This window comes from Onychomys torridus, chromosome 8, assembly GCF_903995425.1.
Source record: "Onychomys torridus chromosome 8, mOncTor1.1, whole genome shotgun sequence".
Classification (NCBI taxonomy): Eukaryota; Metazoa; Chordata; class Mammalia; order Rodentia; family Cricetidae; genus Onychomys; species Onychomys torridus.
In genome coordinates, this window is record NC_050450.1 from 55,276,515 (window position 1) to 55,290,856 (window position 14,342).

The window sequence follows — 14,342 nt, forward strand, 5'->3', positions numbered from 1 at the left end:
AGGGGCGGCCCCGAAGAGGCCTGGTCTTCTAAACTCATGGCGGCACTGGTACGGGCGCCTTGTGCGGTGATGCGGCCGCAATGTCGCCAGCTCTGGCTTCTGTTCTCCCACAGCCATGGGCTTTGGGGTACGGCAGGGATTCTGCGGCCGGGAGAGGCGCGTTGCTGCCTGGGGATCCGAGCCTTCAGCTCCGTGCCGCCACCGCCGGGAGCCAACGGACCCGAGCCCAAGGGCGGCCAAGCCGGGTCGCGCCGCTCGAAGCCCGGGGTGAGTGGAGCCTTTGGGGGCTCGGCACTCTCTGCAGCTTGGTATCTCCGCATCCCGCTCCGTCACAACCTCAGGAACTATCTGGCGTGCCCTGAAAGGGTTATGGAGTCACTCCCTTGCTTCCTGGTCAACCTGTAGCCCTAACCTTGACAGAACTGTTTCCTGGTCAGCCCGTAGTCCCAGCCTCGACAGAACTTGAGAACCTACTCATTCCCTCTCCGCACAGTCACAACTCGGGCTTTTGCTCCAGAAAAAAACAAAAAACAAAAAAAAAACAAGTTCTGGGTTTTAAGGGTCTCAACTTTATCATGATTCAAAAGTCAGAGCACTTTTATAATCTCACTGAATCCCCCGGTTCAGTGTATAATTTGAAATTGAAACAAAAATGTGGACCTCTGTTGCGTTTGGGTATCCCCCCCTTCCTCCTTTTCTCCCTTCCTCCCCTGTTCCTTTTTTATCTTCCTCTCGTTCTACTTCGGTCTCACATTCAGAGCCTCCACCTTGCTTGTGTTAGTAAGAAATGTGGATTTGGGGAGCGGAGAAAATCTTAGGCACAAGTAGCAAATAGTTTACGTCTTAAAGAGTATAGTATTAGCATAAGCCAGTAATCAATTACAGGCTTTGTGCTGTTTGTTGAGAGCAGGCCTCTTATATCTCAGGTTGGCCTAGAACTTGATATGTAACCAAGAATGACTGAGTTTGATCCTCCTGCCCTCCCCTCCTAGAGTGCTAAGCTTACAGGTGTGCTTCGCCACACCCGGTTTTATGCATGGCTTGGCACGGAACCCAGGGGTTTGCCAAGAAAGCACTCTACCAATTAATTAATTGAGCCCCATCTTCAACCCTTCTTTTGTTTTTAAATGAACTTGGGTAACTTTCCCCTGGAAACAGGTGCTTTTGTAGTAGATACCACTATATTCACAGAAACTTTCAGGATTTATCCCAAAGTAACCTGAAACATTCAATGTATTTAACAGTGGTTTGTGTGTATATACTTCCTATGGAAACTTAGGCAGTAAATACAGCATGGGTAAATGTTTGCATCTTACTTGTTTTATTGTTGAAATCTCTGCCCCAGTAGCCCGTTTCTTGGAAGTCTTTAGCATTGACTTTTGCCATTGGAGGATCTTTATTGGCTGGAATGAAGTACTTCAAGAAAGAAAAGATAGAAAGTAAGTGGTTACTCTGTGACCATCTTTTTTGCTTTTAAACTTTTTTACTTGTATGTCTGTGAATGCAGGTGCATGAATGTCCTGGTGGGAGCCAGAAGACACCTTTGGGGAGTTGGTTCTAGTGTATTCTTTCCTTCCATGGTGGGTTCCTGGGATTGAGCCTAAGTGGTCAGGCTTTTAGAGCCAGCACTTATCTACTGAGCTGTTGGCCTGCCCTGTTTTTAAACTTTTTCTTTAAAAATAATTTTAGATTTACTAGTTTAGAAGAGTTGGGAATATGGCAAAGAAAAGTCTCCGTATACCTTTCATTCAACCCCTCTCCCAGTGTTGACATCTTAGAAGGTCATGGCACAACTAAGAAATTAAAGTTGATAGAATTAACTGGATTACAGCATTTAATTGGGTTTTGCACATTTTCTCAGTGTCTAACTTTTCAGGAATGGAATCCAAAATGACTCAGCTTAATAGTTTTAAAAGACAGTTGTAAATATGTTGAGTGTGGGCTGTTAGAAGTCCAGAGGGTAGGTACAAAGATGACTAAGATGTCCAACTGTTCCTGGTTGTGTCTTTAGTTCTGAAGATTGTAAGTTTCTTAGGCTTTCCCTGACTTTCATGACCTTGACAACTTTGAGAATTGTTCATCAGTCTGTACTGGTCTGATCTTTCCTGGTGATTCAGTTCAGGCCTTGCAGCCTTTGACAGGGTTCTCACAGAAGTAATACCACACTAGTCATTGCATCCATCAAATACATTATGATTTCTCCCTGGCCTGTCATTGATGATGTTGGATCATCTAAGACAACTCAAGCCTTCTCTTGTATAAATCATGTGTTTTATGATATGTGTCTGTGTGTGCTGTTCTCATCACCCTGAATTTATTCATTTATTTTTGTCAGTATAGACTAATTATTTGCTATGTATTCAGTGGGTTATGAGCTATTCTCTTTCTTTTAATCCTCAAAGTAACTTGTGTGAGCTTATGCTTAGTTGTTTTGTTTGGTTGTTGGTTTTCATTGTCAACTTGACACAACCTGGAATCACTTGGGAAGAATCTCAGTTAGGGGTCATCTAGATCAGGTTGGCCGGTAGACATACATGACCTTGGGGATTGTCTTGCCCTAATTAACTTGGAAACACCCAGCCTGAAAGTGGAAGGTAGCCCCAGTTCCTGGTTTGGGACCCTGTACTTTATAAGAATAGCAGAAGCTAGCTAAATCTATGCATACATAGTTTATCTCTCTCGTCTGGACTAGGCATGATTGGACTAGCTGCTGCAGCTCCTCCCACTAGAACCCCCCCCCCCCCACACACACACACACACACACGGGCTATTTCCAGGAAATGTTAGATGAAATAAACCCTCCTCATCTGAGTTCCTTTTGTTTGGTTGGTTTTTTTGTTTTGTTTTTTTGAGACAGGGTCTCACTATGTAGCTCTGGCTGTCCTGGAACTTGCTTTATAGACCAGGCTGGCCTCAAACTCACAGAGATCCGCCTGCCTCTGCCTCCTGAGTGCTGGAATTAAAAGTGGGCTCCACCACTGCCTGGCCCTGAGTTTCTTTTTGACAAGACGTTTTATCCCAGCATCAGAAATGAAACAGGAACAGAGCTTGTTGTTCATACAAGATCCTGTTTTCAGGAGTCTCTAGATTTTACCTTCTGTCACTGGCTCTTCTTGTACTTAATTTTTTTCATCTTATTTCAGCATTTCTCAATAAAAATAACTTTCCTTTAGTTGGATAATCCCTATGTAATGAAACCATAAACTCCAGTGCCTGATTGTCTTAATAGTACAGAGATCATTGCAGTTTTCCGTCCATAGTTCTGGCATCCTTCCCATTAGTAATACTCTTATCCCTGTTTGTTTGGCTTGTTTATTTAATTAATTTTCTGTATAAAACCATCACCACTGCCTTTCCCACGAAGCTGTCTCTAGCACACCCAGCCTCTAGGCTCCTTCACCCCCACTCTGAACAATGCAGGACTGGCTTTTTCTAGGAGAACACATTTTACCACTTCATTGCAGTACTTGCCACGTGCTATAGCATTTAACTTTCTTATTTTTTGCTTATTTTTCTGAAAACATTTTTGTTAGTGTCTTGAAAGCTGATATTTCTTGTGTATTTTATACCTTCCACCCCGCCCACATACTGTTACTAGTGTTATGCTGACTGTCCGATATTTCAGTGACTTGTTTGGTTTGGTGCATCTCTTTAAGAGCTGGAGCAGCAGCGACACCGCACCGTCGGAAAGCCTCTACTAGGGGGACCATTTTCCCTCACCACTCACGATGGAGAGCCCAAAACTGACAAGGACTACCTGGGCCACTGGGTATTGATTTATTTTGGCTTCACGCATTGCCCTGATATTTGTCCGGAAGAACTAGAGAAAATGATTCAAGTTGTAGATGAAATAGGTAAGAAAGCAGTTGCTAACTGCACTATTTAATGGTACTGTTTCTCACTTGTTAGACAGGGTGTGGTCGTTATTTGGCCTGTAAGAAGGTAAAGTTTCCATGTTCAACTTGATGCTTTGATTGCAGGACGCTACTCTACACCGAAGGAGTCGTGTTTGGGTGCCAAGTGTTAGACCACTTAAAACTCTCCGCATGCCTCCGTCTCCTATCCCTGAAGCATTCTCATTGTGTTTCCCCAGTGACATTGATGGTTGGGTTAGGAAATCTGGAGTGATAAGTGATGTTTTATTAGTGTCAATTAAAAGGAATTAGAAGGAATCGTACCTCTTTAAATTGTTTTGGTGTATTCATTCTTTATTGATAGCTTACCTTGACCTTGAGATAGGGTAGGAAAAACTATAGGAGTTGGATTGCATTAGGAAATAAGACAGCTACGAGAAGCGATCTGGGGTGACAGCATTTGTGTATCAGCAGAGGTGTTTGATGGGTGTCTGTCTGGCTCCACCACAGGTGGGAACTACTCCTCTACTCCAGATAGTCTATCTAATCTGTCCTCTGTGTTCCCCTGACTTCTCGATTTAGCAACACTTTCTCCGAGTGTTGTGTCTTTTCCCTTATGGTGACTGTTGACTAATTGGAACTTTCTTTCAGACAGTATTCCGTCCCTGCCAAATTTAACTCCACTTTTCATCACCATTGACCCAGAAAGGGACACAAAAGAAGCCATCTCATCTTACGTGAAAGGTGTGTTTTACCGATAATTGCACATACTTACTAACAGTTTGCAGTAGCAAAGCAAAATAGACAGGTGGTATTATTAACTTTTCAGGCAAATAGGTCAGAGTTACAGCTTAGTTTAGCTGACACATGAGAAGCAGTTTTATCCATCCTTGGTGCGGTGCTCTTTATCACAGGAAGGGTTGGAGCTTGGGCGTCATGGATACCTGAGTTATCTCACTGTCCTTTTGTAAGAATGGAGAAACATGCCTCAGGAGTGTGCACAGTGGGAGATTTTATTCACTTATTTATTTAGACTGGGTTTAACTATACCTTTGACTGCCCTGGAAATCACCATAGACTAGGCTACCTTGAACTCACGGAAACCCACCTGCCTCTGCCTCTGGAGTGCTGGGATTAAAAGTGTGTGCCACCATTCCCTGCCTAATTGTTTTAAGAGGCTTCCAAGATTACATAAATTCTAAAAATCATAATAGTACATACATCCTAGCCTGATTTACCCATAGCCATGAGTTTTGGTTTTGTATGAATTTTCTTATTGGCTCTCTTTGTTGTTGTTGTTGTTGTTGTTGTTGTTTCCCACCAGGCATGGTGGTGCACACCTTTAATCCCAGCACTGGGGAGCTAAGAGTTAGAGGCCGGCCTTGTCGACACAGAGTTCAAGATAGCCAGAGCTACATAGCTAGGCCCTGTCTTAACATTCTCAAAAGAAAAAAGTTTTTTTCATACAGTCTGTTTTGATTATGTTCTCAACTCTCAACCCAACTACAAGGACTTGCCTAGCCATTCAACTTCATCCTTCTTCCTCCCACCTCAAAAAGAAAAACAAAAAAAATCAGAATAGAAACACCACCACCCCACCGCCAAAAAAAAAAAAAAACCCAAGAAGACAAAAAAATGCCCAAATAGTGAAACAAAGTTCACAAAAAGAACATGGGAGTCCATTTTGTGTTGGCTGACGACTACTCCTGAGCATGGGCCCACCCTGGAGTGTTTTTGATGTTCTCATTAACACTTCAGTGGAAAACTGATTTTCCTTTTCTCAACCTTATTTCAAGAGCTTTTTTTTTTTTTTTTGAGCTGAGGATCAAACCCAGGGCCTTGTGCTTGCTAGGCAAGCGCTCTACCACTGAGCTAAATCCCCAACCCCATAGCTTTTTGACTAGGGGTGGGACTTGTGTCCACTTTCCATTCTCAGTGCTGAGGTTTTGTCCAGTTTGAACATGTGCATAGCTTGGGTATGCTGTTACAATCTCAGAATTCTTTATGTGTGTCAGGCCTGTTATCTTTGGAAGACACTGTTTTCTTGAAGTCACCCATCCCTCTGTCTCTTAAAGTCTTTCCACCTCCTCTTCCATGTGGATCCTGAGCCTTGAGGAGAGTGGGATCAATGAAGACATCCCATTTCAGACTGATTCCTCCCAAAGTGTCTTAGGGTTTCTATTGCTGTGAAAAGACACCATGGCCACAGCAACTCTTATAAAGGAAAAATTAATTAATTGGGTGGATTACAGTTTCAGAGGTTTAGTCCATTATTATCATGGTGTTGGAGCAGGAGCTGAGAGTCCTTGGCTCACAGGCAACAGGAAGTGGTCTGAAACACCAGGCAGTGTCTTGAACATATATGTGACCTCAAAGACCACCTCCATAGTAACATGCTTCCTCCAACAAGACCACACCTACTCCATCAAGGCCACACCTCCTATTAGTGCCACTCCCACTCCCTTTGGGGACCATTTTCTTTCAAATCACCACACAAGCCTCTCATAACCACTAAGCCATCTTACTAGCCTATTGAACTAAGTTTCTTCCCATATGATGCAGTGAAAACCCCGAGGAACTTCAGGAATCCTCAGCTGCATATGGTTATAGCTAAATTAACATAATTAAGTAACTAGAATATATTTCTCCCAGATCTTTATTATATTATAATCATTAAAAGATCCAACATATATCATGGGAGAATTTTCATTTCTTCTCCTAGTTTATTTTTCTTTAAATCATGCAGAAATGTCTGGAGACTCGGGAACAAAGTAGCACCAAAGCTGCTTCATAGTGTTTTTATTTATTGGGGTTTTTATTTATGCATGTCTTTCTGTTATTTTGGTTTTATTTTAAGTAAAGATGGTTATGTTTCTTCTCTTTCATTTTCACTGTGTTCTCATTTTTATATTTAGAGTTTTCTCCCAAATTGGTTGGTTTGACTGGGTCAAAAGAAGACATTGATGGAGTGGCCAGAGCATACAGGGTCTACTACAGCCCTGGCCCTAAGGATGAAGATGAAGACTACATAGTAAGTAACTTGGCCTCGGATCCCAGGTTCTCACGCTTTACATGCCTGACTGGCTTCTGAGATAAAGGAAAACCTGAAAGGCTGAAGAGATGGCACAGTTACTCAAAGCACTTGATGCTCTTCCAGAGAACCTGGTTTCATTTCCTAGTATCCACACTGCAGCTCACAGTTGAATGTAAATCGAGTTCCAAGGGATCCAGTGTCCTCTGGTGGACTCCACAGCACTAGGCACACACTTAGGAATACATACCTACATGTAAGCAAGTACTCAAATACATAAACTAAAAATCTCTTTTAAAAAGAAAACTGAAGCTATTGTAAATTCCTCAAGAATTTAGGGTAATTTGAAAATCTAGAAGGCACATATTTTTGAGAGGTGGGTGTTCATTGCTTAATTTATATTCATCCCATAGTTTGTCTGACTTCCTTGGTTGCATACAATTACAAAAGCAAATACTCAGACACCATATTGGATTTGGAGGAGCACCCCGTTGAATCCATGCTACTGCAGTTGTAGTTCATCAGCATTGTGCTGGCTTTCCCTGTGTCTGATGAAGTAGAAGAAAAAAATGCTCCTTTCTAGAAGTAGTTGTAATCCTTAGGGAATCATTTATTTCATTGAAAAGTACGAGAAAAAATAAGAGTCTTCAAATAATAGATTATCTACAGGTTTTAGTGGCTGCGATAGTTCCTTTCAACTTGGGGTTCGGTGATGAGAGATGGGACATCTGCCCAGTTTACCTTTGTGGGTCCTTCATTAAGGATCTGTTTCTTTGTTAGTGTTGTCTGTAAAGTCTGAGCAACTAAACCACTTCTGATTGGTGTTTCATGGTGTGCAAAGAGCTGACTTTTCTTCTCAGCCACGTTCTTGTTTCCTGGCACATTCAGAGTTGACATGCTGCTATAGTATTGTCAACAAAAATGTTTTTTCAGTTGTCATACTTTGGGTTTTCTATAATGTTAGTTGAGTGAAGTGATTAATCATAAATTTCCATTTTATCTGCAAAATGTCTGAGTCACTGATTTACCAGTCCTGTGAGGATGTCTGCCCGCTGTAGTTTGTACCCCTCTCTCTCTCTCTCTCTCTCTCTCTCTCTCTCTGTGTGTGTGTGTGTGTGTGTGTGTGTGTGTGTGTGTGTATACGTGTGTGTGTGTGTGTGTGTGTGTACGTGTGTACATGTGCTGGCTAGGATGGCTGCTAAATGAGCTCCCAGAATCTGCCTGTTTCTGCTCCCCTGTACTGCACATACAGGCATCTGTGGTCATACTTAGCATTTACCTGGATGCAGGTTATTTGAACTCTTGCTTTCACCCTAAGCTCTGGCACTGGCACACTAGGCTAATCCTTCAGCCTTCTCTAGCCCTTTTGAGCCTGTAGCCTGTTGTTCATTGCTGTGTATTTGCTAAATCAGCCAACAGGGGGAGACACTTCCAGCTTCTTAGAGTTTTTTGTTAGTGTAACTCCTTATGTCTTGAGGTGAAATATGTTAGGATTAAGGACCAGTAAGATGCAGTGTTTGGAGATTAACCTTGAGATGTAATGAGATGCTACTTTCACAATCTCAGACAATAATGATAAAAGTAGAATCTTTAGACAGTGAATATAAATTGAGCATACTAAACAGGATTCACCACAAAGCTAAATTTCCACATTATTATTATTATTATTATTATTATTATTATTATTATTATTATATGCATACTTATTATACACATAATACCACTTTATTATATATAAATGTTAGTTAGAAAATAGTTCAGGAAGAATATAAGTGGCTTTTTAAATTCAAGTGAAGACAAATTCATAACAAAAGAAATAAGGATTATTTAGTGGTTTACCTTTTTAAAACCTGTCAGTTTAGCTGTGATTGGAAATTTTGAAAATCTTTTGTTAGAACTGGAAAAATAAGAACTGGGTTGTTGGAGTGGACTTCAGACAACAAGTGTTGCCAGGCAGTGTTGTTAGGGTGAATCTGGCAGGCCCCCTTCAGAGGGTCCTGAGGAAGTATGTGAAAACGCTGCTGCCAACATGGTGCTACTTGGAACTCAGCTCACAGGTGAATAATCTTACAGCGTTGTTGGTAAGACCGGGCCGGAAACCCAAGCAACCATGTTTAAAGCGTTACTTCTTCATCTGTCCTGATGGAGAACAGCAGTTTGTGGGTGGCCTGACAAGAGACTGTCCTGAAGTGTCAGTTGTGTGACGGTGGTAGGCGGTGCCGGCTACAGACATAGTGAGTGAAGAGGATTTCTCTGAGAATACAGCAGTCACCAGTGACAGTCGCTCCCTGCTAGAAGAACCAAAGGACGTGGGAGTCCAGAGTGGAGGATTCGTGTGCATGCACTACTGTTTTAGGCAGGTAACATGTGTAGTAAAAGACACGAGTTGCCAGCTCTGCAGCCGGATTGGAAATCGTGGTGACATAGTGATAAGAACAGGACGTGGACTTTGAAATAGAGCAGGTGCTAGGTCTTAAGGGGCACTTAGTAGTGTATATAACGTCCCCTCTCCAGCCAGTTTGTACTTTATAGAGGATGCCTATCTCAGGTTGAATGACAAGTGAGGGGTGGGAGATGGCTCACTGGGTAACAGTGCCTATTGTACAAACACAGGAACCTGAGTTCACATTCCCAGCAACCACATAAAAGCCAGGCATGACCATGCGCTCCTGAAACTCCAGCACTATTAGGGGTGGTAACAGGACGTTTGCTGGAGCTTGATACTACTAACCTAGCTATGGGTTTAGTAAGAGACCTTGTTTCCAGGGAATCAGGCTGAGGGTGACAAAGGAGGCCACCCAACATCATCCTCTATGTGTGGGGGTGTGTGGGGGGGTGCATACTCAATGCACATGTACACATACACCACACACACAAGAAGGAAAGGGTGTGTAGTTGTTTGTTTTGTTTTTCTATACTACAAACTACCAAAATTTAATGAATTCTCTATCAGAGCAAGTGTTGATTTGCCCCAACAATAATGGAAAAGTAACCATTGACAAGTTTGACAAGGACAGAAGAATGTGTTTTACTATATACTAGTTGGTAATTTATATTAAGAACCCTCAAAAATAAGTCCAACATACTTCAGTTCTGTTCTTTAAGAAGGAAAGTGAATAGAGAAAAAGGTAAAGTGTGTGTGGAGGGGGTCAGTGGATATTATATGTATATATGAAATTGTCAAAAAATTAATTCTCTAAAGGAAACGGTGAAGGAAAGAGGGGTATGAGCTTCAGAGAAAGGCTTGAGGGGAGAGCCAGAGTTTTTATACTGAGTCCTATGTCAAATGTGAGAAGAGATTCCTGGTCCTGCCTAGCTCCTGCAGTCAATTCTCCACATGAAGTCACCGGCTGTCTGAGCTCTTGGTGACATTCTTTCCTGATGGCAGGCAAGTGGCTCTTTCCATTTGCTATCTCCTTATGAATGTGTGTGTATAAAAAGCCATTAGCCTCATGGCCAGATAATGTGGGCTGAGGTATATTCTGGGGAGTTTCCAGTTGGTATGTGTGATGGCATTCCTATCTTCTCCTGTCTTGCCAAACAAGCCTGCAACAAATTCCAAGGACTTAGGATGCCAGGTCTACTCTTAAATACTGTGGAAATGAATATCTAAAAAGAGTGATGACTACTTAAATTGGAACTGAGACATTTTAAGAGCATAGTCAAGGAAATTGAAGAGCCTCCTAGAGAGCAGCATTTGTGGCCAGTGGGGTTTCCAAGCAGTCTGCGTCAGATAAGAAAGTCTGACTAGCAAATGCAAATTTCCCAAGGGAGAAAAACATCTTCGGTTTTTGTTTGAATCACTAGTATCAGGACTAAATCGCTTAGGATTTGTAAATTACATGCTTCAGCTAGTGATTGGTTTTCTGGCTTCTCATAAAGTGTGGCAAGCAGAGTTTAAGCAGTTCTTCCTTAAACATGAGGATGCACACCCAGGCACTCGCCGAGTTCTGAACTACTCAAAGAAGTTCTGACCACTGCTCCGACTCCATGTGATAGCTCTGTATGAATGCAGAAGGGGTCAGATGAGATACACCGAGTAAGAAGTGCAAGGTGTTTCATAACAACGCTGCTGTTCCACAGCATAGTGTATTTGTGAAGGCTGATAGAAGGTGAATTCTACTCTCAGGAATGTATGGGTGAGTATGTGGAGAATTGTACCAAAGATCCTAAGCTGACCCACAGCAGCAGTCATTGCAGATTTCTAGAACATGAGGTTTTAGGTAGTCCCTGGCTGGGAGTGTGTTGCAATCGGCACAGGCCCATTTGGTAGATAGTGCTTCCCTGAGAGGATTCTGCAGTGGTTATTTAAGGGCTGATGTTAATGTCTCTTACCCTGCAGCATATTTCTCTTCGGTAACATAAGATTGGTGATCTTTTTTCACACATACCTCTCCCCCTCCTCTTTACAGGTTGATCATACAATAATAATGTATTTGATTGGACCCGATGGAGAGTTCCTTGATTACTTTGGCCAAAACAAGAAGGCAGCAGAAATAGCTGGTTCAATTGCTGCACACATGAGAGCACACATGAAGAAGAGGTAGCCAGAGGTGTGTCGCCAGACACAGGATTGTCTTGTTGAAGAGGAAGGAGGCTTTGTCTCCCCAAGGAGCCTCTATATAATGTAATGTACAGCATGGCCTTCATACCCTGAGAGTATCATTCTACATGAGATGTTGCCCTGGGCTCAGCCAACCCAGTCTACCACGTAACTGCTACCATGAGTCCAAAGGGCCAGGGTAAGCAGAGCTGGTGGAGAACAGGCCTCCCAGAGCCATCAGAGGGAGGCACATGAGCACCTTTCCATAGGGATGGTACTGGAGCAGCACCAATGCCCTGACAGCGTCTGGGACCTTGCTCAGGCAAATTGCAGGGCTGGATTCAACAGCAGAGTGTCATTTCCACAGTGCTCTTGCTTTTTCAACTTGTGTGCTTGTTTGCTGATAGTCAAGACAGGCATGCGGGTTTGTCTTTATAATGGAGAGTAGAGGTCAGTCTTTGTAGAAAAGAATGTCACTGTTGGGTTTGCATCGTTCCAAAGGTGCTGCTTTGACGACTGAAGGAGAAAGCTTATTGTTCCAACCTAACTGTTAATTCAGTTCCTGCTTTTTTTAGTTTTTAATTGCTAAATGGTTTGGCTGGTTTTCAGTGATGGACCAAATGGAAATGAGGGTATTAACTATGACTGATAAAGGTTTTTTGCGTGTACCAGATTATATAAAATAAAGATGTAATCAGTTCAGCAACTTGGACAAGTGTGATTTCAATTCTGTGAAGAGTGGATGTGTAGGGCCGTGGTCAGGGCAGAGGCCACAGACGGAAATGGGTGGGTAGATAGATGCCTGTTCAAATGCAGGCTCGGAGCTCTCCTCTCTCGTCTGGGTGACGTGCAGAGACCTGGGTTTCCCCGGGGACAGGTGACTGACATACTGATGATGGGAGTCCACACGTGGAGCTAGTGTCTCAGGAGAAACAGTAAGCATAACCAGCCTTTCGAGGACTTGTCAGCAGCTATTCCAGAAAATGGCTGCTGTGGCCTGGGCATGATGACACACACCTTTAGTCCCAGCACTCAGGGGCAGAGGCAGGTGGTTCTCTGAGTTTGAGGCCAGCCAGGCTACCTAGTGAACCCCTCTCTCCAAAAAAAGGAAAAAAAGAAAAGAAAATACTGGTTGAATAATGGATCTTGGCTTTGTTTCTGAATTAAATTGCCCTCATACCTGGTTTTGGCTGTCTGTCACCTTTTCAACTTGAACCTTTCCAGTAAATGCTACAAATAAGCCTTGTTGGAAAGCATTCTTTCCATACACCAGTTAGCTTTTATATGCATATAATGCAGGCTTATCTTCTGGCATTTGATTTCTCAGTACATACATTAAGCCTAATGAGTACTTAATGTCACTGAAAGAACACCCTGTATAAGTTACTGGCCAAATCGTCCTTCACAGAAATATGTCCACATCCTGGAATCAGTCACTTCAGAGTGTGACTGTATTTGGACATTAAGTCTTTAAGGAGGTAATGTTAGGATCCTGCTTCCACCCTTCCAGGTCTAACATCTTACATCATCAGGGGGGTGCCAGCAACTGCGTACTGCCGCGTGGTCACGCAGTCTCCACCTTAAAAAGGTACACACAGACCCGCCACCCTCTCTTTTCTGTTTCCTCTCTGCTCTGCCCCACTTCCCTCCCCTGCCAGGCCTGGCTGCCCCTTCCTCCCCGCCCCCCCTCCCCATTAAAGCTCTAAAAACTAATATTGGGTTCTGCCGTGGCCGTGACTCTTCTACCGACCCACCAGCGCCATTTCATTCTTTCAGGTAATTTAGTTGGAATGAGACTTTGGTTAGGCCCTTCATAAAGCAATATTATTGGCGTCCTTAATAGTGTAGGAGATCAGGACACAGGTGGGAATACAGGTGTGTCTGTCCACTAGCCTGTGTAGAAGGAAACAACTAACACCTCCGTTGTAGACTGCCAGTCTCCAGAACCTTAAGAAAATAGAGGTCTCCTGTTTAAACCACTCAGTCAGCTGTAGCAAACCAGTACAGTCCATTCCTTGATAAACAGCTGGAAGATTTAGTTCCCCTCCCAAGTACTTGGTTTGGAATGCCTTTCTTGGGAACTTCCTAAAGTCTGAAAGGTACTGAGCATCAGAAATAGCAAACATTTTAGCCCAGAACACTTGTATGGCTCAGTGTGTGGCATGCTTGCTCATTCTCAGCTGTTGCAGGTTAGCTCTCCTGTGATGCTCCAGAAGAGCTTTTACAGAAACTTTTCATTTGCTCTTCATCCAGTGTCAAGTTTACAGACTTAGAACTTAGCAGGATAGATGCAGAGAACAGGACCTCAGAGATGATCTCCCTTTGTGTGTGTGTGTGTGTGTGTGTGTGTGTGTGTGTGTGTGTGTGTGTGTGTGTGTATACATACACATTCTTGTGGATGCACATGTGTTTGGAAGCCAGAAGTCAACCTTGGATGCCATCAGCTGTCTACCATGTTTTCAGAGGTCTTTCATTGGCCTAGAATTTCCCTAGCAGGCTGTTTCTGCCTCCCAGTGCTGGAGTTATAAGCATGTGCTGCCAAACCTGGTTTTTAGGGTTTTTGTTTTTGTTTTTGTTTTTTGTTTGTTTTTAATATATTGATTCTAGGGATTAACTCAGGACCTCATGCTCAAGTACTTTACCATCTCCTTAGTCCCCGTATCTGCTTTCTTACGTAACATTAGGATTTAGAAATTTTTAAAAAGCAAAGTGTGTTGGAATAAAAAACAAAATACAATTGGACTCCTGGAACTCCACTTGGGGCCTGGCCAAGGATCTCTGCATCCACTTCCATCAGTTATTGGATGAGAGGTCCAGCACGACCGTTAGGGTTTTAGGGTGTTTGGCCATCTGATCACCAGACTAGGTCAGATCAGGCTTTCTCTCGACCATTGCCAGCAGTCTAGAGAGGATG

General features: G+C 43.0%; 1 protein-coding gene across 1 annotated transcript; it reads left to right on the forward strand.

The window, feature by feature from the left end:
* Positions 1–12,138, forward strand: LOC118589631 (protein SCO1 homolog, mitochondrial). The gene is made up of 6 exons (XM_036197098.1): positions 1–267; positions 1,349–1,439; positions 3,657–3,854; positions 4,506–4,598; positions 6,770–6,885; positions 11,298–12,138. Exons 1-6 carry the CDS (start codon positions 37–39, stop codon positions 11,430–11,432), a joined length of 864 nt encoding a protein of 287 aa, XP_036052991.1. The 5' UTR covers positions 1–36; the 3' UTR covers positions 11,433–12,138.
* Positions 12,139–14,342: the final 2,204 nt, after the last annotated feature.